The sequence below is a fragment of the Scardinius erythrophthalmus genome (assembly GCF_964197995.2).
Source record: "Scardinius erythrophthalmus genome assembly, chromosome: 6".
In the NCBI taxonomy this organism is placed as follows: Eukaryota; Metazoa; Chordata; class Actinopteri; order Cypriniformes; family Leuciscidae; genus Scardinius; species Scardinius erythrophthalmus.
In genome coordinates, this window is record NC_138226.1 from 42,152,124 (window position 1) to 42,178,637 (window position 26,514).

At 40.8% G+C, this 26,514-nt stretch overlaps 2 protein-coding genes across 2 annotated transcripts in view; both read right to left on the reverse strand.

Annotated features, from left to right (window-relative positions):
- Positions 1 to 11,539: 11,539 nt before the first annotated feature.
- On the reverse strand, positions 11,540 to 17,254 carry LOC308692680 (caspase-8-like). Its single transcript, XM_081368918.1, has 2 exons — positions 16,746 to 17,254; positions 11,540 to 12,159 (listed from the first exon to the last, which is right to left on the reverse strand). The coding sequence occupies exons 1-2, from the start codon at positions 17,177 to 17,179 to the stop codon at positions 12,006 to 12,008; spliced, it is 588 nt and encodes a 195-aa protein (XP_081225044.1). The 5' UTR covers positions 17,180 to 17,254; the 3' UTR covers positions 11,540 to 12,005.
- Positions 17,255 to 23,503: 6,249 nt separating this feature from the next.
- The window catches only part of adam23b (ADAM metallopeptidase domain 23b), a 60,892-nt gene continuing 57,881 nt past the window's right edge, over positions 23,504 to 26,514 (reverse strand). The window contains exon 25 of the mRNA XM_081368916.1: positions 23,504 to 23,598. Coding sequence (XP_081225042.1) covers positions 23,585 to 23,598 — 14 coding nt within the window. The 3' untranslated portion in view covers positions 23,504 to 23,584. The remainder of the gene's footprint in view (positions 23,599 to 26,514) is intronic.

The following is a 26,514-nucleotide window of genomic DNA, read 5'->3' on the forward strand; positions in this document are numbered from 1 at the left end:
ACCGTCCGCTCCTGCCATCCCTCGTGAGCGGCGTATTGCACGGCTCGAACAGAGGGAGAGGAAACCCGCTCCGAGACCGTCCGCTCCTGCCATCCCTCGTGAGCGGCTCAGTTTGCGCGGCTCGAACAGAGGGAGAGGAAACTCGCTCCGAGACCGTCCGCTTCTGCCATCCCTTGTGAGCGGCGTATTGCACGGCTCGAACAGAGGGAGAGTACGGGTATCTATCACATTCACCTCATCTCCTGACGCGGCGGCGGCGCGGGCAGAGCCGGCGGTTGAGCGGCCGGGAGGGAGAGGGCGAGAGAGAGCTCGAGGGAGAGGTTCCGGCGAGCTCCTCAGTCACAACAGTCTCCGGTGGTCGCTGCGAGCGGCGCTTCTTATTGCGCGGCCCGGCAGGGACAGGCGGAGCGACAGCTTGGTCGAAAGCTTCAAGTCGAGCCCGCAGGGTCGACATTGAAAGCTCTTCGCACTCGGAGAGTGCGGTGGCGGCGTGCCCGCGGCCCAGTCGGAGAGCGCAGAGAGGTGGCGGTCTCCGTAGCTGAGCGGGGCGCGGCACGAGCCGCAAAAACGAGGCGTTTTTACAAAAACGCCTCGTGCTCTTTTAGAGTACACACAGAAACAGTAATAATGTAAAGGATATGTCGCCGGATAGCGTAGCAGGCACGGATGGCTGAAGGCGGCGAAGACGGCCGGCTTCCTCAGGCGCTGTCCTAAGCTTGCTGGTCGCTGGTTTCAACGGCGGCGGCTCTCAAGATCCAGCGATGCGAAGAGCGTCGCTGAAGACAAGAAAATCAGAATTTTAGCCTGTGAGCGCTGAATATATACACGCTGGCCACGCCCATTCTGACGGTTAGAAGGGCGCGGAGGGCGCGAAGCGCCCTCATTGGTTGCCGCGTTCATAGCGCTCACCGATAGGCTTAAGCAGTTGCAGCCGAGCAGCCAATGAGCACGCTTATACAGCCTGCCTAGGTCTGTCGGCTGCTGCACTGCGTTGACAATGAATACAAAATTAAGGATAATTTTTTGGCTTCAGATCTCGAAGAAAGAAGACTTTCCGATGCGTAAGCTACTTACGCAATACGAGAGAACCTCTCGTAAGAGAACACATTTTTACTCAAATTAATCAAAATGGATTTATCGCGTTTTGGAACCAAACTCTTCAAATGTTGTTATTCTAAAAATATATACTGTATATATATTTTTTTGTCTTTGACAAGGTTAAATAATGTTCTTCATCTTTAGTCGGCAGCAGCGCCAAGCAGATCGCAGGTCAGAAACAGAGGCGCGCGTGTGTGTGTGTTTGTTCATCTGAGGCCCTGTCCCAAATGGCACACTCCGGACTTGTGGACTTCCTCAGAGTCCACACTTTGGTGACGTCATGTAGTGCAGACCTATAGGGCCCTTGATGCGAGTCCACGAGGGCGCATTGAGAGGTATTTTTGGGACAGACTCGATCGGCACGCCGGAAATAACGGCCTGGTTGTTGTTGGCCAGGAGAAATCTCATTTTTGTGCTATTACCTGCATGTCAACTACACATCCTAATTTTACAGTTCTGTATTTTGATATTGTGCATATCACCTGGGCATTAAACAATAAATCTATCATGCTTATTTAAATGATGTATACAGTTGTACATAATAATAGGCTACATAATGTTCCATTAGAACTAAGATTACAATTTTAAAACATAATTTAAACATATTTTATTTCAATTTACAGGTTTCAATATTCATACTATGTTTACATATGACTCAGTAAAGCCCTGACATTCGGTTCTAATTATTTAATGAATCATAATGCGATCGTATTATTAAACGCGCTATTATTATGTTTGAGACATCAACCACTGGTCGATGACCATAATGTTTGTATAAACTGTAGGTAACAACTGGTAAAATGTACATTTAGATCATAAAAAACGTAATATTTTCTTCTCAGCCATGTCAACAATTATCCGTGAGTGAAATCTCCTCCCATCCGTTGTCTGATTGGCCTTTCGCAAGGATTCCTGGGTAGTTAAAGTGCGTGAAGCCTGCTTCTATGCGGGCTTCGCGGAAGACCGCTTCAAGGGTACAAAGGGGGCGCTGCTGAGCACACTTCAGAGCGGTAAAATGCTGAATGGGACGGCCTACGGACTCGTAGACTCAGCGAGCACGCGCAATTCAAGTCCACGAGACCGAAAGTCCGCATGAAGTGCGCCATTTGGGACAGGGCCTGAGCCTCATTGGTCTTTCACTTCTCGTCAGTGTCAGAATATTTGAGATGACCAATCAAATCAAAGTAGGCGGGCTTTATGTTCACAGAAGCTGCTGAGCGCGAATTTTACATGGAATTTTAGCAGCACGACTGACGCTTCAGTTTACGGTTAAGTGCGAGTTAAGAAGATGTAAGTAGCTAAACTAAACGTTTAATATTTGACAGTTTTTTAGGTCATAAATGTTAAACGAATGACAAAAATAATTAGAAAACTAATCAACTTTTGTCTTATTTCGCTATTTTGAGCTGAAAATAGGCCTATATAACGTGTAATGTCATTGTGAGGGGACATGAAATATTAACAAAGCCGTTTTCATAGGCACAAGATTAATAATGCATGTGTACATGTTGAGAATTAATATAATACAATTTGTAGCCTTCAGTAAATTAAAAAAGTTCAGCTTTAGGAGGGGAAGAGACAGGGCAAGATCAGGAGACTGAGAGAAAAAGACAGAGTAATGGAGATGAGGAGAGAGCAGGTTTTACATCTATTTCTTATCCTTTTTTGGCCTTCAAACGTCTTGAAATGCACATATCAGAGAAATAAAAATGTTTAACCCCATAACAACTTCAAATTTATGACCTCTTTGATTATAAAGCCCTGTCTACGGCCATATATTAGGCCTAGATCAATAATGAATGTGTACATATTGTGAATGAATTTAATAAACTTAGTTACCTAGCTTTCCTGGTAGATTTGTCTGAGAAAATGATTCATAAATCAACCTATCAGTTGACCCTATGTTTACTTTCTTCACTGACAGACAAAAATGAAAAGCCTATATCAGTCAAAGCTCAGCTTTAGGAGGGGAAAAGACAGAGCAAGATAAAAACAAAGAGAAAAAGAGTGATGCTGATGAAGTGTGGAAAATAAACAGCTGCCCGCACATGGTTTTAAAGCTGTTGTTATCCAATTTTTTTGGCCTTCAAAACATCTTAAAATGCACATATGTAGATCAGAGAAATCAAAATTTTCTCAGGGGAGCATGCCCCCGAACACCCCTAAATAGGCCTTCCTCTCATTTGGTACCTCAGTGATTATAAAACCCTGCCATATGTATGTTACTGGATGATTGAATGAAACTAGTTAATAATGTGCATTAGACCATAAACTAACTTTTTTTTTTTTTTTTTAAATCATACCCTCATTGGGGGCTGAGCCCCCCTAAAATGAAAATCCTAGAATCGCCCCTGCTGTACCGGTATGTTTCTTTCTTTTCGTTATTGTCTTTTTATCATTGCTTCATTTTATCATTTATTTCTCCTTTACACACTCACAAATACACTTTTACAAATGCAAGCACATTCACACACACACACACGCGCGTGCACGTAACAGTCTAAACGAAAGTACACGGACGCGGATGTTTTGGCAATACTAATTGCGTCCGATGAAGATGAACTCTCCGTCTGCTCATCGGCTCCAGATTCCGTTTCAAGGACCAAGCCGACTTTCTTGAAGGAATAGATCCGTCCCAGGAAGAAAGCCAGGTGTGCAGCCAAAGAAAGAAATGACGTGCAGTGGATTTTTGTGTGTTTTTTTGTTTGTTTGTTTGTTTTTCTTTTGTTTTTGTAAACGCATATTACGCAATTTGTACAGACTCAAATGAGTGTATCTTAGAAACTAATTTATGTAAACAGTTCAAATAAATTATGTATAGTTTTAAATTGTTTTATCAGGAAGAAAGCCAGGTAAGCAGCCAAAGAAAGAAATGATGTGCAATGCATTTTTGTGTTTTTTGTTTGTTTGTTTATTTTTCTTTTGTATTTGTAAATGCTTATTACGCAATTTGTACAGACCTATAAATGAGTGTATCTTAGAAACTAATTTATGTAAACAGTTCAAATCAATTCTGTATAGTTTAAAATCATTTTATGCACGTTTTTTACATTGACAAGTTTGAGGTTGGGATTTATCAAATTTCTGTATTGAATAAAATATGTAGAAAAAAAATATATGATTTTTTTTTTCCTTTTGTTTATTGCACTTTTGAGATATTTATCTAGTCACTATTGATTTATTACAAATATAGCCTTCAAATTGGGAGAGTAAGGATTATTTTGATGTATGGCATATGAAAATGCTCAAAAGAATGACAGCACAGCATGTAAAAATACAAAGATATACTCTGGCAGAACTGTTCTATGGTAGGTCATAAAGGGTTAAAGTCATTACTGCTGTGCTGCTTGGAAACTTCTGTGTTTGAAGCTTTATTTTTCGTTAGTTTAGCCACTGTTTCAAATAAATACCTAGGATTATGTTTATTTTCTTCTAATAGGGTTGAAAAATAAGCAGATCTAGCAGCTTTTAAAGCCTCTCTGTAAGTAATCGAGCTCTCTTTCCATGAGATGCGAAATACCTTTAGTTTTGTTTTCTTCCAGTTGCGTACCATTTTTCTGGCTGCTCTCTTAAAGGCCCGAGTGTGCTCGTTGTACCACGGCGTTGGACTATTTTCTTTAATCTTCTTTAAGCGCAAAGGAGCAACTGTGTCTAAAGTGCTGGAAAAGAGAGAGTTAAAAGTTTCTGTTGCAATATCAAGTTCTTGTACTTGATAGTACTTCTAAGCTATCCAGGATGCTAAGATGATGAAACTGATCAGGAAGATTATTAATAAAGCAATCTTTAGTGGCAGAAGTGATAGGTCTAATATATTTTAAACACGGAGTCGGCTTTGCAGCCTTGGCTAAATGTAATTTACACGAGGCTAGATAATGATCTGAGATGTCATCGCTCTGCTGCAGAATTTCAACGGCATCAACATCTATTCCATGTGATAATATTAGATCTAGAGTATGATCACGACGATGAGTAGGTCCTGACACGTGTTGTCTAACTCCAATTGAGTTTACAATGTCTTTAAATGCCAAACACAAAGCATATTTTTCATTACCGTTGTGTATATTAAAATCACCAACAATTAGTGCTTTATCTGCAGTCAATATTAATTCTGATAGAAAGTCCGCAAATTCTTTGATAAAGTCTGTATGGTGCCCTGGTGGCCTGTATACAGTAGCCAGCACAAATCTCAAACGTGATTTATCGTTTACACTATATATTTTTACATTAAGCACCAATACTTCAAAAGAATTATATTTAAAACTTGATTTTTTAGTGGTTTTGAAACTATTACTATAAATTACAGCAACATCACCCCCTTTGCGTTTCAGACGAGGCTCATGTTTATAACAGTAATCTTGCGGGGTTGATTCATTTAAAGTAATGTAATCGTTTGGTTTTAGCCAGGTTTCTGTCAAACACAGCACATCTAGATTATTATCTGAAATCATATCATTAAAGGGGGGGTGAAATGCTATTTCATGCATACTGATTTTTTTACACTGTTAAAGAGTTGGATTCCCATGCTAAACATGGACAAAGTTTCAAAAATGTAATTGTACGTTTAAAGGAGTATTTCTGTGCCAAAAATTGTCCTTCCGGTTTGTCACAAGTTTCGGAAAGTTTTTTCGAGTATGGGTCTGTGTCACGTAAGATGGGGCGGAATTTCCTTATATGGGTCCTAAGGGCACTTCTGCCGGAAGAACCGCAGGTGCGCGCGCACTCGTAGACCAGAGCAAGATAGCGAAAGCAGTTCGCCATCAAAGCGCTCTGCTCGGCTCACCAAAGAAGTGTGTTTTTGGTTGCCAGGGCAAGACAACCATGCACATATTCCTAAAGAACCCAGCGCTAAGGGACCAGTGGATGGAGTTTGTTTTTTCAGAGCATCATCAACGGAGCTGTGTAAGACTTTGTTCCCTGCATTTCGACCATGGTGACGCGAGGCCGCTAGCAGACGGTCGGTTTAGCCAGTCTGTCTGCTTCCTGACCTGAGCCCCAGATTGTCATGTTTGAGCTCTAAGACTATGAGCCATATTACTAGAGAGAAGAGCAGCACCATCCCAGGAGGGATGAATACCATCTCTTTTCAACAGGTCAGGTTTGCCCCAAAAACTTTTCCAATTGTCTATGAATTCTATATTATTTTGCGGACACCACTTAGACAGCCAACCGTTAAGCGAACACAATCTACCAACTATCTCATCACTCCTGCGAACAGGAAGGGGGCCAGAGCAAATTACAGTCCTTGACATCGTACTTGCAAGTTCACACACCTCTTTAATATTCATTTTGGTGATCTCCGACTGGCGGAGTCGAACATCATTAGTGCCGACATGAATAATAATCTTAGAGAATTTACGATTAGCATTAGCCAGCACTTTTAAATTTGCTTTGATGTCAGGCGCTCTGGCTCCCGGCAAACAGGTGACTATGGTGGTTGGTGTCTCTATTTTCACGTTCCGTGTAATAGAATCGCCAATAACTAGGGCACAATCATTCTCAGTGGGTGTTTCACTGAGCGGGGCAAATCGATTTGTTATGGTAATCGGAACGGAAGAGTGTTTTTTAGATCCGCGACTAGAGCGATCCCTCACTGTCACCCATTTGCCCGGCTGCGCAGGCTCTACTTCAGCCGGAACCGACTCATGTAAAGTGTTCACTATGCTAGGCGCATTCAAAACATCTAAAGCTCTAGCACTCTTACTATCCTCAATTAAGGTTTGGATGCGTGTTTCTAATTCTGAAATCTTCTCCGTCAACCTAACTGTCTCCTTACATTTATCACATATAAATCCTATATTGCCGACAGAGAAGGCTATGCTAAACATGTGACATGAAGTGCAGGTGACAATAACAGGACAAGACATTACTCACCGTGTTTGTTGACTGATTCTTACTCACCTGAGCTTTTTATGAACTCAAAGGCGCGGGCGTGCGAGAGAAAAATAAATAAATAAAAATAGCTGAGCGCACGGGTGGCACGTTAACAGGCTAGCGAAGCGTGTTGTGCTAGTAGTACTAGTAACGGAAGCTAGCGATGTCAGGTTAATTTGAGATGTTGGGTAAGATGTATTTTTGTAGTAGCCTATAAACAACTAGAAATTGTAGTAAATGATGGTTCAAAACAAAGAAATACAAGGCTTAAACGGAGCTTACAGCACCGAAGCAAACAAACACACAGGCAACGAGGCAGACAGGAGCAATCGATCAGCCAAATGATAAACTGATCTGATGATAAACTACAACTGCAGCTCAAGATCTCCGCCAAACTCTTCTCGCCAGGAATGCGATTTATTTCTTTACACTTTAAGTGGAACACAATATCAAACCACCCTTTGTTGAGGTGACCAGATGCCCAGTCCATCATGATCTTCTGCACAGTGAAAGATTTCCCGTTTCCAGAATTTCCTTGCAGTATCACAGAACTAGGACTGATAAAATAATACAAGGTTTGTTTCTAGTGGAATTTAAGTTTAAAGCTCCAATATGTAGGAATTTTGTAATAAAATTTCCGAAAATAACTTGCACAGTGTGATATATTTCCTCCAGTTGTGTACTTACAATATTTCAAAAGTCTCCAAAGATTTTTTATTTCACAGAAATTCCGATTTTAAATAACTGGCCGTCCCGGAAAAGAAACGTCGCATCTCAGTGACGCAATGTCCGCTCTATCCTTGTTTTCCGGTGTGGACCATGTGATCGGATATTCCGCCACACCGGATTTTGATTTTTTTTTTACAACAACTTTATTGAGTTTTTTTTTTTTTATCACAATAAACAATAACGACGTCTGACAAAGAAGAAAAATAAATAAAATAAAAAATATGACCCACCACACCGGAATATCACATGGTCAAATGCGGAAGTGGTGGTTATAGCTTTATAGCCATAGACTGTATGGTTATAGCTGTTATGGATCACGATTACTCTTAGGCGAGTATTGAAGTGCCAACAAAACGAAAGCGTCCATATTCGGATACACGCAGACTGTGTGACAAACGAAGGAATAAAACCTGGATAAATATCGGCAGGCGTTTTCGAGATGGAGAGAGCTGCGCGACTATCTTGGACTTGACAGAGACTCTGCTCTCGCGAGTGTATTGTAGACAGGTAAGACATGCAACTGTCAATAAAAGCACTTATAAACAAAGTTATATTGCTCTTTGTACTTCGGTAAGGCTTTTTATCACGTGTGGTGACCGAGATTATGGCAGTACAATTAAATACAATCGGATGTGTTGTTAAAAAAAAATATATAGAGTCATTACTTGCAAATGTTCGTTCAAATTTACTTTTAGTTATTGGTTTGAACACGTTAAACAACACGGCATTAACCATAAAAACGTAAAACTGCACAACATTAACCCAACAAATCATTTGACAAATACGTTAGCTGTAAGTTGCATAACATTTCACGTTCCTTACAGTTCATTAATTATGATGACATAAAATAATACGATCAGACATACAGGTAATACAAAAACGAATAAATTACCTCATCCGTGATCATGATTCATTAATTCCATTTAGATACATCGCTAGATGGTGAAAACGCATTAAAAACGACATCTCCCATCGTCACCTCCTTCATAGCGTCATCAAGCTTCGCCTTTGTTATTGTTGGAAACTGCGCCCTCTTGTGGTAAAAAAAAATCACATACTGGAGCTTTAATGTATTTGGCGTGCTGTCCGGAGGGAGGGCTCGAGCTCGGAGTTCGAGAGCGAGACAACCACCATTCAACCCGAAAAAAGACATAACTATTCCAATGACTCCGAAGCTGTTCGGTTAAGATAAAAAAGTTACTTAGTTCACATTTAAGGAGAAAATACTCTGCAATGGTGTTGACTTATGAATTCGCACATGGTTTGCATTTAAGCATACCGAAGACTAAAAATGTGCTGTTTAATGTTATGTATTTGTATTATTTTTCTTTATTCATAATTCCATAATGTATTTTGTAAAGTCAGACTATGTTTGAACTTGTGTGCTGAGCAGAGAGCTGGTAGAGTTTTATTTTGCTTAGAGGTATGCAATGTTCACTTAGCAGAGTTCCAATGATGATGATACTTCAAATGTGTACAGTTGGTATGCTCTTTGCGAGAATAGGAATGTTTCAACTAATGCAAATGTACCATTTGTATACCACTAATGCATTAATGTATACACTGAGAAATAGTTTCTTAATGTGGATAGTGGATTGCACCATGTGTAAGAATTAGGTATACATTCCATTTTTAAACACAAGCTATATGTGTTTGATACCTTAAAAGGAAGCTGTAAGTCTCTCTGTGATGTATATAAGCTCAATCTTACTGTACCACCTCAGAGAAACAGAGGCAAGAGAAACAGAGGCAGAGAAACTTAATGGTATGAGAAACAGAGGTATGAGGGCAGAGAAACAAAGCCAGAGAAACCATTTCCATCTAGCATGATGGGATGAGAAGATAAAGAAATTGGGAACAGAGAAATCTGGAATGAAGACCTCTCATGTAGCCTTCTCTCTGTCTGACACATGATACATAATAAATTGAATCTCTTGGCAAAGGTAACTGGTATAGCTTCCGTGATTCAACCATAAAGGGGAAACCATGATTTTTAAATCTACAATATTAAAAACACCACATAGACATATACAACATTAAAAGATTGATTTTCACCACACAAGGCGCGTTTCCATTACAGATTTGCACAAAACTTTTGCGATTTTTTTTTTTTTAAATGAATGTCGACAAAATATTGCGAAATAACGGCGTTTCCATCATCCGATATCATGCGACTAAAACTTCATTTTTTCCTCTCGGGATTTTCTCTAAGCTCCTATCTTTACGAGTTGGGGGCGTGTCAGTGATTAACATGGCGGAATACACAATACGTAAAGTATTTAGCTGTGATATTGTCAGGCTTTTCTATTTACAGCACAGTTAGCTAATCGCCAACACAGAATATGATAGTATTATAATATAACAATGCAACATGTAACGATGAGTTGGCAGTGTCTTCATATATTAATTAAAAACATAAAAATACAAAGTACACCTGATGCACATTTCTTTGTTCTTCATTTTCTAGAACAAGAGTTTAAGAACCTTATTGTATTTTTGTGTAATTAATTAAGAGAAAGTACTCCGCCATTTTGCTCCTACGAAAGTGACTTGAACGCACATGCCATTATAAGCACGACTTCCCACCTCGTATGTACGAACTTCCCAGGAGGACTTGAACGCACCATATATCCCACAATCCCAGCCACTGCACTGGCCATTATTATTAATGGATGGAGATGTATGTGTGTTTTCCAAGCATTAATGGTAAGGAACAATCCATATACTTGTGAGCGGCACATATGAGGTGTTTCTGGGTGTTTCTCCCTCATATCTGCATTTATTTGAGGTTTAGAATTAATTCCTGTAATTCTTTTGTCTCGTATTCTGTCCAAACATACCCCGTAATCATCTCAGGTGACCTATAAAAGTGCAAAAACTGTTTCCATTGCAGGTTTGCTAAATATTTCTTTTTCGAATTGCCTGAAAAACCACCTCATGTGAATGTAAAAACTTTTTGCGATAAATGGGAGTTTTTGTGAAATTGGCGCGTTTCCATTGGGCGCATTTTTAATTCGCAATTTCAATTTGCGCAATTTGAAGGGTAATGGAAACGCAGCTACAGACACTCTTATCTAGAGCAACAAACGAAAAAATGCTGTAACATCAGATGTGAGAGAATTGTAATTTGAAGTGCTTTCCTGAACAAATGCAAAGAAGTGCAAATAAACCTAATACAGGTTTTCTCATCATACCCCTTTCCCAGCATGAATATACATAGCATTGTTTCAGTTCTTGGGTGAATTTGGAAATGTAATGTGCCACGAACAATTCATGCTTGTGCAGGTGAGAAAGTAAGTGTTAGTGAACGTTTTTCAACAGCTTCTTACAAAAGATATTCACCAAAGAAATATTGCATTTATCCTTCATTTGTATGTGTACAGTAGCTGGCCGATCTATTGAACCACGTCCTGCCTTAGGATCCACAGTAAGACCCATTCAAGTTGTGCTGTAAATTGCATAGATGATAATGTTTGCCAAATTGGTAATGATGGTGTAAGCTCGCACTCGATGATCGGCCCAAAGTCCGGCATCCAACCAGCACTGAAGGTCTTTACGTGTTACTATCTTTTTCTCGAGGTGTATTAAATACAATACATTTGAATATGTATTCTCTCGTTATTTCATCTGACTCCATAAATGAAAAGGTTTTAATGATATCTGTGTTTTAATGACTATGTGAGCGATTGTTTGACTATTCCTTTTAACTCTTTAATGAAAATAATGTCAAAGTCAGTTAGAATAATCAAATGTAGCAATTTATTATGTCAGGTAAATGTATCATGCCAAATTTCATAATCAATTCAAAGATAATCGATACAAAACATCAAGTGCTCTGGAATAAAGAAGAAGATATGCAAACACAACATTAAGATACATGATGCTGAATTCTTTGAGGTCCTTCAACATCATGGGCTCATCTTCCTTGGGTGAATTCAGGTGGTCTGAGTGTGAGAGAGGGATGAGGGAATGAAATTAGATTGGGATGACTCGGAGGTGAGACTTTCGTCTCGATAGTGCACAAGGGGGAGTTCAAATGTTCATTTCCAGAGAAGTCCTTTGTCCTCTCAGGGCCTCACGCCTGGCATTTATCTAATTTCTCAAGTCTTAAAATGGTATATTTTGAAGTGGCATTATAAATATCTAAAATATTTCATTTCCTGCATGTGGGAAGCGGAAAATATCATGAACAGGAGTATTTTCCGCAATCCCTAATTTTAAGTAAACAAGACGATATCTCCACCCCAGCTCAACATGTAAACACTGGATGACTGGCAGGTAAACTGGAGGACTGCAGCATGGCGTTATTAAAGGGGTGGGCGAGTTTTAGGAGGAGGGAAGACCACTCTTTTGGTCAGGGTGAACTCCGGCTGTGGCATCTGCTTCTTCAAACCACGACCGTCCGTCTTTTGGCTCACGTCACTGTTCACCTTCGTCAGAATGGAGAGTAGATCTGTTCCCCTAAACGCACATAAGACAGACACATAAAATCAGAGATCAAACTAAGTCAAATTTAGACAGTTAAACTTAGTTACTTCCAACTCAGTGTTTCCGCAAAAAAAAAAAAAAAAAAAAGGTAAATTAAATAATCATAAATAGTATACTTTAAATATGTGACAGAAATAATAAGGTAGTATTTCAAATTCAGCCAATGATTTAAGAAATATACCAGTTCATCCACCAAACTGGAAAGATATTACACATGCATACAGAAAAAATCTGCATACTGTTTTCTTTTATGGCAAAAATCATTCGGATAATAAGTAAAGATCATGCTCCGTGTATAAATCTCAGTATCAAAAAATGTACCCTTGTGACTCTTTTTGTGGTCCAGGGTCACATATGGTGTCGAGTATTGCTATTGACAATAAATGTGATATTAAAGGGTTAGTTCACCCAAAAATGAAAATTCTGTCATCATTTACTCCCCCTCAAGTTTTTCCAAACCTGTATGAGTTTCTTTGTTCTGCTGAACACAAAGGAAGATATTTGGAAGAATGTTTGTAATCAACAGATCTCGGTCACCATTGACTTCCATAGTAGGAAAAAAATATACTATGGAAGTCAATGGTGACCGAGATCTGTTGATTACAAACATTCTTCCAAATATCTTCCTTTGTGTTCAGCAGAACAAAGAAACTCATACAGGTTTGGAACAACTTGAGGGGGAGTAAATGATGACAGAATTTTCATTTTTGGGTGAACTAACCCTTTAACCTGATATTAATATTTACTGTTTTATATATTGCATATACGATAATATCGTAAATAATTCAGTGCCAGGATCTGGTTTATACTCCAGTATAAGATGCAGTGTGTAGCCACTGCTGCTGGACGAAAGAGAGACACTCTGTACCCGCACATGAACAAAAGTTGATAGAGAGACAGTTTTTTGGATTGCATAAAAAAGACGGGGTGTTTGATGAACAACAGCAAGTTTTTATCTTATTTTTTTACAGTTAAAATTACTCTTTCTACGCCTCAGTACCGTCTTAAGTTGTGTCCCCAAATGGCATTTTTTATATATAAGTGGATGGTGACATTTGTATGTATTATAAATAAAAGATATAGATTGTACTGAATGTCAGTTTGCTTATTTGGCCCAAGATAAGGATTTATTGAGTCCACATGTCATGCAATCAAGAAACTAAGCTTCTAACCAAAGAGTTAAAAAAATATTTAACAATCAAATGCAAGTCTGGCATCAAAGATTACACTAAGGCTCCTAAATTTTCTTTGAGACTGTAAAACAGTACCATCAACAAAGTCAGTAAACCAGCTTTGGAAAGTTGGTATGGGGAACTGGAGTTCAGTTTTACTATTCAAACAGAGAAAATTGTTATTCATCCATATCTTGATCACAGAAGCACAATCAGAAAGAAATCAAACACCCAGATTTTCACCAGGTTTAGTGTAGATCTGATTATCGTTGGCATAAAAGTGACAATGAAGGCTGAGCAATCGCAGCAGATGCCCAAGTGGTGACAAGTAGATTTTAAAGAGTAAAGGGCCTAAAACTGAGCCGTGAGGGACACCAGTGAGTACCGAACTGATCTCAGACCTGTAACCACACAAGGCAATGAACTGGGAACGGTCAGTAAAACAGGATTCAGACCAGTTTAAAGCTGTCCACGAAACACCAAAAGCACTTTCATGGCGAGTAAGTAAAAGCCTATTTTCCCGTACAACTCTGTAACTCGCTGCTTAACTACCAGAGTAAGATGCATTAGCCGCTTTCTGACCAAGTAGTTATAGGAACTTAGTTCCAGGAACTGTCCACTTCTAAACAGTTCTAAGAGCTACTCTCCCCCAAACTCGGTTTTGCTGTTTGTGTTCGCACTGGCCAAGTGGCCATAGGAACTGGTAGGAGGGGTAAGGGAGTGACGCAAGCACGGTGACTTTTAATTTGACGGCGCGACGGACCTTTATTTTGGCGGCGCCCAAAACCATATTTTCGCAAATTTGTCATTCAACCACGGTGGTTTATGATGTCACGCAGGTGGCGGAGTAATAACTACTTTTAACTGAATTCGTCTGAGATCGAGAATGATAAATTAAGGACATGGCATCTGAGGACTGATTCTCATTTTTATCAGTTATTTTGCTTCATTTCCAGATTCAATCATTGGCTCGTTCTTGCGTTCTAGAGCACGTTCACACATGCACACTCTAATGACACTTTAAATCTCTTGACAAACTAAAAGATGGAAATTAAATTTTTATGTATTCTAAATAAAATATGCAGATTGTACTGAATGTAATTTGCTCAGGATAAGGATTTATTGAGTCCACATGTCATGCAAACTAGATACCATAGACTAAAAAAAATATGGACAAAGCGTCTGTGACGTCACCCATAGACTTTCTGAAGAACGGTTTTGAGGCCGTTTATGGGGGGTATGGGCGGCGCCATCTTGGAAAATTCAGTCTCCAAGCTGTTTCTTAATTCCTCTGTATTCCTCTGTCTATGGACATTTGCTTCCTTTTGGGACCTGCCCCTAGCGGATTTTCGATGTATTGCAGTTTTTCGCACTTCCGGGTAGGCGTCATTTTTCAGATTAGAATGTTGCTGCTTGCTACATACGCATCCCAGGGCAGCATTTTCTTTTCTTTTTTTGGCACAGGAGTTACAGCAGCAATGTTTAATGCTGCCTAAACAACCACAGTCTGCAATGAATCATTTATTATACCGAGGACAGTAAGGCACAAAATGTCAAAGCGAGTTTTAAATAAACTTATGTGCAGAGCTGTAAAGTCCAGGTTCAGAAAAGTAAAAGTCCTCCTCAGTATTTGGTTCCAATCATCTGGATTTGCTAATTAACAGTTTTTCAGCCAGGAGATCGAACTAATTAGTGAAATCAGCTGGCTGAGGTCATGGGTGGAAGAAACATAGGGCAGGACTTTTACTTTCTGACACCTGGACTTTACACCTCTGACTTTAGCTATAAATAACTTTGCAACTATATGTCAACTAACTCTCATTAGAGTATGAATAGACTGTTAAGTTAAGGTTAGTAGAATAAGTTGATGTATATAGTTTTAGAGTTACTTATAGTGTTAGCAGATATTAAGCAGACAGTCTACTAACACTCTAATGAGAGTTAGCTGATATGCAGATGTAAAGTTACTTATTGTTAGTAGCATAATCACTGTTTCCACAAAAATATGAAGCAGCACAACTGTTTTCAACTTTGATAATAATCAGAAATATTTGTGAGCAGCAAATCATCATATTAGGATGATTCCTGAAGGATCATGTGACAAACAGCTCTAGGTCCCACTTTATATTAATTCTTTAAGTACTATGTTCTTACTTTAAAATGTATCATTTGATACACTGCACTTATTGTGTACATATGTTTAAATTTTTTGTACTTATATTTTATAAAAATACAGCTGGACTCAAACTTTGATGTTGGCTTAAAAAAGCCTGACCAGAAATTTTTAAAAGCTTGAATTTTGAAGGATTTCAGTTTGATGATAGAAAGGTTTGCTAGTGTTTCAACCAGGCGGGAAGGAAGTCGACCGGAAGTTGAAGTCGGCCGGGTGCCGCCATCTTGAGCGGAACTTCACTTGCGTTAGCAATCCCATTGACTTCCATTCATTTTGCCGTCTCTTTGACAGCGAATAACTTAGCATCTGAGGCGTTTGAAGACTCCATTTGTCCATTTTTTATTTCTAAAGAAACACGGCAATGTATAAAATGCTCCATTACCTTGTAGCTTATGTTATGGGCCCGTAGAAGCAGTTTTTGTAAAAGTAGGCTAACGATTGCGTCATAACCACTCGACTCTCTGTCGCACAGTAGAGAGATTACCGTATGGACAGGAGGATAAGCTCGCGGGCAATCGGGGAGAACGTGGAGGGAAAATGGCAAAGTAATTAATCAGAACACCTACTAAAAGTTTCTCCTGCTCATCGCTTATGGACAGCTCCTACTCACACTCTCCGTCTCTGCAAGATTCGGAAGGGAATGATTCAGATTTCTCTTGGCACAGCTACTAGAAGACAGACGGTTTGCTCACGTGGTCCGTGTAACGCTTTGCTCGGTTTGAGTCTGCGCGTCAGGAAAGGAAGTGCTAAGAAATCGCTGAAAATGGGCTTCACTTGTCTCAATTGAGTTCCAATGGGGTCGCTGTGTCCACTTCTTTTACTGTCTATGGTTTCAACATGTTGCTAACATGGTTTAACACATTGCTAGCATGTTTTATCATGTTAGCATTATTTAACACACTGTTATTATGAATTAACACGTTGCTATCATGTTTTAACATTGCTAACATGTTTCTAGCATCAGTTAACACAGATGTTTTAGCACGTTGTTAAAATGAATTAGCAAAATGCTAGTATGTTTATAGCATGAATTAGCACATTGCTAACATGTTTTAGCATGTTTATAGCATGAATTAGCACATTTCTAGAACTAATTAGTGAAATCATGTGTTCATGTGTGGAATAAACATATGGCAGGCTTTCACTTTCTGACCCCTGGACTTTACACCTCTGCTTATGTGAAAAGCATTGTGTTGTCTTCGAGGTGTGCTCACCTTGGCACCAGCAGTTTTAGATTGTGGCAGAGGGACTGTATGAACCAGGTTCCCTTCCCTTTTTCCCTGTATGAGACATGGTCGGGTACAGTTGAGGCGGCTAACTGGTAGTCCGCCGCCTCTGGGATGGAGTCTCTGGGTACAGCTGCGTCGCTGACTGGCGTGTCCTCATCTTCTCGGAAAGTTTGAGGAAACACTGCTCTCTGCTCATTGGTCCCCCTGCAGGCCTGGAGGAAGAACAGTTTGGGTTTCTGGAAGAGTGAGGGGCACCGATATGGACTCAGAGTCTCCGTCATCTCTCTGAAGGTGACAGTCTTTCCATCGACCCCGACGATGCCATCCACACGTCCGTGGCTCAGCACGCAACACACCACGCAGTCCGCCGGTGTGTGGTCACGGGCAGCCAGGTCCCTCAACACCTGCAGCATACGCATGCGATCGCAGTTCTGCTCAACCACGACCTCAAAGCCCAACCACTGGAACACACCCTCCAGACTGGCTGTACAGACACAAAAAGTATTTTAAAATCGAACAAAAAGGGAAAGAACTATTCCATTAATATTATCCATTAATTCCATTAAGCATTGCGAATGACAATCAAATAAAAATGAAGGAGAAGAATAAAACTACTGCTTTAAATATTTTGATTAGGAAAAATATATATATTTTATAATTATAAATATGCATATATTTACAAATATTTAAGTATTTTGACAGTATAGCGAGACCAGTTTGATTTGTCTCTCGCTGTGCTTTATTGGAGTGGGCGGAGCTAAAGAGTTTTGTTTCACTCTGATTGGTGGAATTGTCTCTACAGCATAATGGGTAATGTAGTTTTTCATCAGGAATTCGATCTCGGTTACTTAACTGTAACCTTGTTCCCTGAGAAAGCGGAACGAGATGCTGCGCTGCTCAGCGCATTGGGAACGTCTTTAGTCGTGACCAGCTGTGAATATTGTGTGTAACACGTCGATAGAATTGACCCGGAGGTAATATAGCCTCGGTCGATGACGTCATCGGCGCGCACCCGCAACACGAGGCTATAAATAGATGAGCCACAGGTGCATCGTCAGGATATTTTGTCTGAAGAGCAGTCCTGGGACATCTTCAGCACGGCAAAGTAGCGCAGCATCTCGTTCCGCTTTCTCAGGGAACAAGGTTACAGTTAAGTAACCGAGATCGTTCCCTTTCGAAAGCTACAATCGATGCTGCGCTGCTCAGCGCATTGGGAACGAGAATACCCACGCCGCCGTGCTTGAACATGTCTGGACCCCCACGGTTGTGCAGGTGTGTTTCACAAGAACGCAAGAAGGCCTAGACATTAGCTTGTGATGTCGACTCAAGGACATGAGAGCCCGGAGTGGCATGAACATCCAAACTATAAAATCTTATGAATGTGTGCGGAGAGGACCAACCTGCCGCATCACAAACCTGTTGTAGGGGGGCACCTCTTGCCAAAGCACTAGAAGATGCGACCCCCCTGGTGGAGTGAGCCCTAAGACCTTTAGGCGAAGCTTGACCGCGCGCCTCATAAGCAAGAGCAATAGCATCCCTAACCCAATGAGACATGGTCTGCTTGGTGGCAGCTGCTCCTTTGTTACTACCACCATAACAGACAAAGAGTTGCTCTGACTTACGCCACTGGCTAGTGCGGTGGACGTAAGCCTGAAGAGCACGAACTGGACACAGTCTATGAGATTTCTCCTGCTCCGGCGTTGTGAACGGTGGAGGGCAGAAGGCTTCTAGAATGACCGGATGTACAGCCGAAAATGGAACCTTAGGCAGGTAATCAGGATGAGGATGCAAAATCACTTTCACCATTCCTGGGGCAAAGTCTAAGCAGGATGGAGAGATAGACAGAGCCTGCATATCCCCAATTCTCTTCAAGGAAGTTATTGCCATTAGAAAAAACATTTTTAGAGTCAGAAGTTTATCAGACGCTGATTCTATAGGTTCAAAGGGGGTGTCAACCAGACCCTCGAGAACTGTAGCTTAGTCCCATGAAGGGATCTTGGTTTTTACTGGAGGCCTCAGTCGCCTGGCCCCACGAAGGAAGCGAGAGAGCAGAGGGTGTCTCCCGAGCGGTGCCCCGTCTACCAAGGCGTGGCAAGCCGAAAGAGCGGCCACATAAACCTTAAGAGTAGCAGGGCATGTGCCCGTTGATAATTTCTCTTGCATGAAGTCCAGCACTGAAGCAACCTGGCAGTTGACTGGATCCACATTGTGTACAACACACCATCTTTCAAAAACACCCCATTTATTGGCATAACTTTGTCTAGTGGAGGAAGCCCTAGCACTTAGAATGGTCTCAATAACGGCAGGCGAAAGCCCAGTGTCCCTCAGTTGGTTCCCATCAGGGGCCAAACGTGAAGATTCCACAGGTCGGGCCTGGGATGGAATATCGTGCCCTCCGCCTGAGACAGAAGGTCTCTCCTCTCCGGAATCGCCCACGGCGAGCCGTCGAGGAGAGATATTATCTCCGAGAACCATACTCTGTTCGGCCAACGCGGCGCTATCAGTAAGAGGCAAGACCCTTGTTGGCGAACCCTGGCTAGAACTCCCGGGAGCAGAGAAACTGGAGGAAACGCATACAGGCGCATCTTGGGCCATGTGTGCGCCATCGCATCCAGACCCAGTGGAGCTGGGTGACTCAGAGAGAAGTAAAGGGGGCATTGCGCTGTCTGTTGTGAGGCGAAGAGGTCCACCTCCGCTTTGTAAAATTTGGTCCAAATCTGTTTCACTACTTCCGGGTGGAGTTTCCATTCCCCCGTCGGTAGTGTCTGTCTGGACAGTAAATCTGCTCCCACATTCAAATGCCCTGGAATGTATACTGCCCTGAGTGACAGGAACTTGTCCTGGGCCCAGAGAAAAATCTGCCTCGCTATTCTGTTCTGATTGCGTGAGCGCAGACCTCCCTGGTGATTTATATAAGAGACTGCCGCTGTGTTGTCCACCCGCACTAGGACATGACAGCCTCTCAATTGATGGAGAAAATATTTCAGAGCCAGAAATATGGCCATCAGCTCGAGGCAATTGATGTGCCAATCGAGCTGATGGCCCTCCCATTCCCCTTGAGCTGGACGGCCATCTAAGACCGCTCCCCAGCCCATCAGGGAGGCGTCCGTCGTTAGCAGTCTGCGACGACACGGCGCCCCTAGAGTGGGACCCAAGGTGAGAAACCGGGGTCTTAGCCACGGAGATAGTGTACGAAGCCCGCGGCGCGTCACTTTTATTAGCCTTTGAGGATTGGCTCTTGGATGAAATCCTCTGGCTTTTAGCCACAACTGAAACAGTCTCATGTGCAACAGCCCCAAAGGAATCACCGTGGATGCTGACGCCATGAAACCTAACATTTTTTGGTACTGACGAACAGTACGTTCTTGGCCTAGCCTGACTTTGCTCATGGTCTGCCGAATGGTCTCGATTCGAGCGGGAGACAGTTGTGCCCGCATCGTGATCGAATCCCAAACGATCCCGAGATAAGTCGTTCTCTGGGCAGGAGAAAGAACACTCTTCTTGGTGTTGAGTCTCAACCCTAGAGAAACTAGATGAGCTAACACGATGTCTCTGTGTTGGAGCGCCATCTCTCGTGATTGTGCTAGTATTAACCAATCGTCGATGTAATTCAAAATGCGAATGCCCTGGAGTCGCAATGGAGCCAGTGCTGCATCCATGCATTTTGTGTATGTGCGGGGTGACAAGGCTAGGCCGAATGGAAGAACCCGAAATTGGTACGCTTCGCCCCCGAAAGCGAACCTCAGGAATTTCCTGTGTTGTGGCAATATTTCTATGTGAAAATATGCGTCCTTCAGATCGATCGTGACGAACCAATCGTGATGTTGAATTTGCGTCACGACCGTCTTGACGGTTAACATCTTGAACTTGAGCGCTTTGACTGAACGGTTTAAGCCTCGAAGATCTAAGATTGGACGCACCCCCCCCATCCTTTTTGGGAACCAGGAAGTATCTGCTGTAATAGCCCGACTCTCTCTCTGGAAGAGGAACATGTTCTATGGCCTCTTTGCTCAGAAGAGTTTGCAGCTCTTGTGACAGTACGTGCATCAGCTCCGGTTTCACGGAAGTGAAAACCACGCCGTTGAAACGCGGAGGACAACGAATAAATTGGATTCTGTATCCTATCTGTACTGTGCTTAATACCCACGCAGAAATGCCTGGCAGAAGTTTCCACGCTGCCAGACTTTCTGAGAGTGGTATCAATTTTAATACTTCCTTTTGAGGGGATGTTAGATGTTCCGCGTCCTGAATGACGGCAGGAAACAACGGAACATCTAACATTTCGCTGGAAACCGCTGCCCCCCGAAGCACGAGAGGTGGCGGGGATGGAGTGGTTTTGTGAGGGTAGCGGGAAGGGGCGAAGAGATCTTGAACGCGCCCCATCCCGCGGGGGACTACCCCCACTAGATTGGGCGCCAGACCATCAGGACTTTCTCTTTTTATTGATAATAGTCCTGAGGTCTGGTCTGGGAGGTTGCTGAGTCTGGCGAGTCTGTCTCCAGTCTTTCTGAGGGGGAGCACGACTTGCCACACTCTGCTTTTTCTCCTCCCTAGCTTTTGAAGGACCGGGGCGGGGCTGGGTGGCCGACGGCCCCTCCCCTTGAGTGCGGCGAGGAAGGAACTGAACATACGCCTCTTTGTGTTTTTTTACGTCCTTAAACCTATTGACGACCGTATTAACGGAATCGCCGAATAAGCCTGATGGTGACACAGGTGAGTCTAATAAAAAAAACACGATCTTTGTCTCTGATGCCAGTGAGATTGAGCCACAGGTGCCTCTCCGTGCTGACCAAAGCGGACATAGAACGGCCGATGGCGCGAGCCGTTTGCTTGGTCGCGCGAAGAGACAGGTCTGTGGCTCGGCGCAGTTCAGAAAACGCTTCCTCATCGATCGTATTGCCTGCACTCAAATCCTTCAACAGGTCAGCCTGGTACGCCTGTAACACTGCCATAGTGTGCAGCGCAGCACCAGCCTGACCTGCAGCTTGATAAGCTTTCCCTACGAGCGCTGATGTTGTTCTACATGGCTTCAAAGGGAGGGTAGGTCTCTTTAACGAAGATGCCGCGCCAGGCGAGAGATAGCCCGCGAGCGTCTCTTCAACCTGTGGCATCTCCGTATACCCCCGCGACTTCGCACCCATGATAGTCGAAAAAGTCGACGTCGAGGGTACAAAGACACGGGAAGTATATGGTTTACTCCATGACTTAGATAGTTCGTCATGGAGGTCCTCGAAAAAGGGGAGAGACTGATGTTGCGTTCTCTCCCCCTTGCCACCGGACAGAAACCTATCCCCTAGCTTAGACTGTGTGGGGGTCTCTTGTTCGCGTGGCCAGTCAAGCTGTAACCTGGCCACCGCGCGAGTAACCACCTCGAGTAATTCCTCGACAGATCTTTTATCGCGAGTGGAATGCTCAGAGGCGGGCTGCTCGCGGTCCGAAGACCCAAGAGATATATCATCCCCCTCGTGAACTGAAGAAGCGCCGGAGCGCGCTTCGAGATCACCAGGAAGGATGCGTGGATCTGGTGATGCAGCAAGCGAAAGGGACGGACCCGTCTCTTGCTCATCATGCAGATCCATACGAGAGCCCCACGATGGTAATGCGGGTGCGGTCTGGAAATAGTTCAGACGAGCACGAAGCATTTTGACAGTAAGATGGTCGCAATGCTCGCACCCGCCCTTCTCTATCGCCAGAACCGCGTGCTCTTCCCCCAAACAAACAAAGCAGTAGTCGTGTGTATCCAGCTCAGACATGGGACGGGAGCATGGAGGAACACAACGCTTACTGCTTTGCTGACTCATTTCTCTCCTTTTTTTTTTTTTTAAAACTCCTTGTGTAACGTGAGAGAAAAAGACTTGAGAATGAGAAATTTCTGCACACTGCCTGACAAAACTAACTCCTAACAAGAGGTAGAGAGAGAGTGTTTGCGTACACACATGCACAGAATGGTCTGAAGACAAAAGACCTGACGATGCACCTGTGGCTCATCTATTTATAGCCTCGTGTTGCGGGTGCGCGCCGATGACGTCATCGACCGAGGCTATATTACCTCCGGGTCAATTCTATCGACGTGTTACACACAATATTCACAGCTGGTCACGACTAAAGACGTTCCCAATGCGCTGAGCAGCGCAGCATCGATTGTAGCTTTCGAAAGGGAACTACTGTCGAGCACAATTCTTTGAAAAATAAGTTGAAATAATGTGAACTGATGGCTTTAACAAAAGCATATACCATTGATTAACAATGTCGGAGCTCACAGTCTATCTGCCTTTAATGGTTTGTAAGTTATCTTTAAAGGTCAATTTTCCCCATGGAGAAAATTAACTAGATTTGTATTTTCAGAACCGACTGTTGCAATCTATGGAAAAGAGATTGAAACATCACCCGTAAAAAACTCTATCACATTGACGCAAGCAAGTGTTCATATCAGTGTGAACAGACACATTAATAGTTCATTCAAATTAAAATATTCAATGCAACGAATTCTAGCCTTTTATATTTTTTGAAGGAGAAACCTGAGCCATATCTAGAGACCAGAATATCATAAAAGCTAGGCTCTTTTGACTTGGGCTGTAACAAAACAAAACAAAACAAAACAAGAAACCACATAACACACTAAAAACCACATAGAAACAACCACTCCGCAACTAATACTGATAGTGTTATGATGGTTATCAGGCTAATGGCATGATCATTGGTTTTAGTTGTGTTTGTTACACTAACCTTTGTCAAAGACTGTTCCTTCTCTTTTTCCCAATTTGCATGCACTGAAGTCATAGTTGTTGATGATGAGACAGACTCCTCTCCAGTCCCCTTTCATCTCATACTGCTGGATCTAGCCATCAAACGATGCAGTGTTTAGGCATGTGAATGTGAGGAACGTCAGGTTTAATTTAAGCAGGGGTGTCCAGTATAACACAATATAGTTTAAACTAATATAGTTAGCTTCACAGATCATGGCCAAATAGAGCAAAACTAATAAAAGTATTGCATTTCCCAGAGAAACTCCCCTTACAAAAAAGTAGTATACTTCAAGTTCATTTTATACTTGAAGTTATGTTCAAGTATATTTTTAAGTACTTTATGTAGTAAGTATACTAATGTCAATATGTACTTGTAGTAAACTTGTAAGTTTACTATTTTAATACCGCTTGGGACTAAATTGGCCCACTTTTAGTATATAAAAGTATATGTTTAAGTGTACTAGAAGTGTAACAGTAGTAAACTTTAAGTGCACAACTAGTTCATAATTAAGTTTCTCATTTGTACTGCAAGTGAACTTATGGGTATACTAGTACTAGTACTATTTTAATACTTGTAGCAAATTTTTTGTTTATGTGAGTACACTTTGAAGTATACTTTCAGTAAACTACTAGTTTAGTAGTTTATACTACAAGTTTTCTTTAAGTGAACTTATTATACTTGTAGTTTACTAAGAACGAGAGCTAGGAGCAGGAGAAACTTTTGCTAAGTATTTCTGATTAATCATTTTGTCATCTTGCCTCCATGTCCCCCTGACTGCCCGCGAGCTTCTCCTCCTGTTCATACCAGGGGGGCAGGGTTTCATATTTTTTTTAAGGTTCCCCGGGCGCCGCCATTGATTAGCAGACCATCACCTGCTGTTAGCATCCCATTGACTCCCATTCATTTTGGCGTCAATTTGACAGCGAATAACTTTACATCTGAGGCTTTTATAGACTCCATTTGTCCATTTGACTCCATTTGGAATAGCTTATAGAGTAAATAAAATGAGTATGGAACTGAACCTGATCTTGTACGCAGTGATAATAATAATTTAAAATTCAAGTTTTCTATTAGTATACTTCTTTTCAACTAAAAATAAGAAAGCATACTTTCAGTCTACATTTTATATAATTCTTAAAAATATACTATAATAGTCCAAGTATATTTGGCCTGTACTTGTACTAAATTTTTGGATTGAGGTATATCTATCTATCCTTTCTTTTTCTATCTATCTATCTATCTATCTATCTATCTATCTATCTATCTATCTATCTATCTATCTATCTATCTATCTATCTATCTATTTATCTATCCTTTCTTTTTCTATCTATCTATCTCTCTATCTATCTATCTATCTATCTATCTATCTATCTATCTATCTATCTATCTATCTATCCTTTCTTTTTCTATCTATCTATCTATCTATCTATCTATCTATCTATCTATCTATCTATCCTTTCTTTTTCTATCTATCTATCTATCTATCTATCTATCTATCTATCTATCTATCTATCTATCTATCTATCTATCTATCTATCTATCTATCGTTCTATCTATCGTTCTATCTATCGTTCTATAGTTCTATCTATCTATCTATCTATCTATCGTTCTATCTATCGTTCTATCTATCTATCGTTCTATCTATCGTTCTATCTATCGTTCTATCATTCTATCGTTCTATCTATCTATCTTTCTATCTATCTATCTATCTATCTATCTATCTATCTATCTATCTATCTATCTATCTATCTATCTATCTATCTATCTATCTATCGTTCTATCTCTTTTCTTTTTTATCTATCTATCTATCTATCTATCTATCTATCTATCTATCTATCTATCTATCTATCTATCTATCTATCCTTTCTTTTTCTATCTATCTATCTATCTATCTATCTATCTATCTATCTATCTATCTATCTATCTATCTATCTATCTATCTATCTATCTATCTATCTATCTATCTATCTATCTATCTATCTATCTATCTATCTATCCTTTCTTTTTCTATCTATCTATCTATCTATCTATCTATCTATCTATATATCTATCTATCTAGCTATCTAGCTAGCTATCTAGCTATCCTTTCTTTTTCTATCTATCTATCTATCTATCTATCTATCTATCTATCTATCTATCTATCTATCTATCTATCTATCTATCTATCTATCTATCTATCTATATCTATCCTTTCTTTTTCTATCTATCTATCTATCTATCTATCTATCTATCTATCTATCTATCTATCTATCCTTTCTTTTTCTATCTATCTATCTATCTATCTATCTATCTATCTATCTATCTATCTATCTATCTATCTATCTATCTATCTATCTATCTATCCTTTCTTTTTCTATCTATCTATCTATCTATCTATCTATCTATCTATCTATCTATCTATCTATCTATCCTTTCTTTTTCTATCTATCTATCCATCTATCTATCTATCTATCTATCTATCTATCTATCTATCTATCTATCTATCTATCTATCTATCTATCTATCTATCCTTTCTTTTTCTATCTATCTATCTATCTATCTATCTATCTATCTATCTATCCTTTCTTTTTCTATCTATCTATCTATCTATCTATCTATCTATCTATCTATCTATCTATCCTTTCTTTTTCTATCTATCTATCTATCTATCTATCTATCTATCTATCTATCTATCTATCTATCTATCTATCCTTTCTTTTTTTATCTATCTATCTATCTATCTATCTATCTATCTATCTATCTATCTATCTATCTATCTATCTATCTATCTATCTATCTATCCTTTCTTTTTCTATCTATCTATCTATCTATCTATCTATCTATCTATCTATCTATCCTTTCTTTTTCTATCTATCTATCTATCTATCTATCTATCTATCTATCTATCTATCTATCTATATCTATTTATCTATCTATCTATCTATCTATCTAGATCTATCCTTTCTTTTTCTATCTATCTATCTATCTATCTATCTATCTATCTATCTATCTATCTATCTATCTATCT

Bases quoted from the DNA above. Each gene is read 5' to 3' on its own strand.
- LOC308692680 (XM_081368918.1), bottom strand. From the start codon at position 17,179: ATGCGTATGCTGCAGGTGTTGAGGGACCTGGCTGCCCGTGACCACACA. The intron at 12,160-16,745 runs GTGAGCACACCT...ATGTGCGTTTAG, and splicing joins CTAAAACTGCTGGTGCCAAG to GGGAACAGATCTACTCTCCA.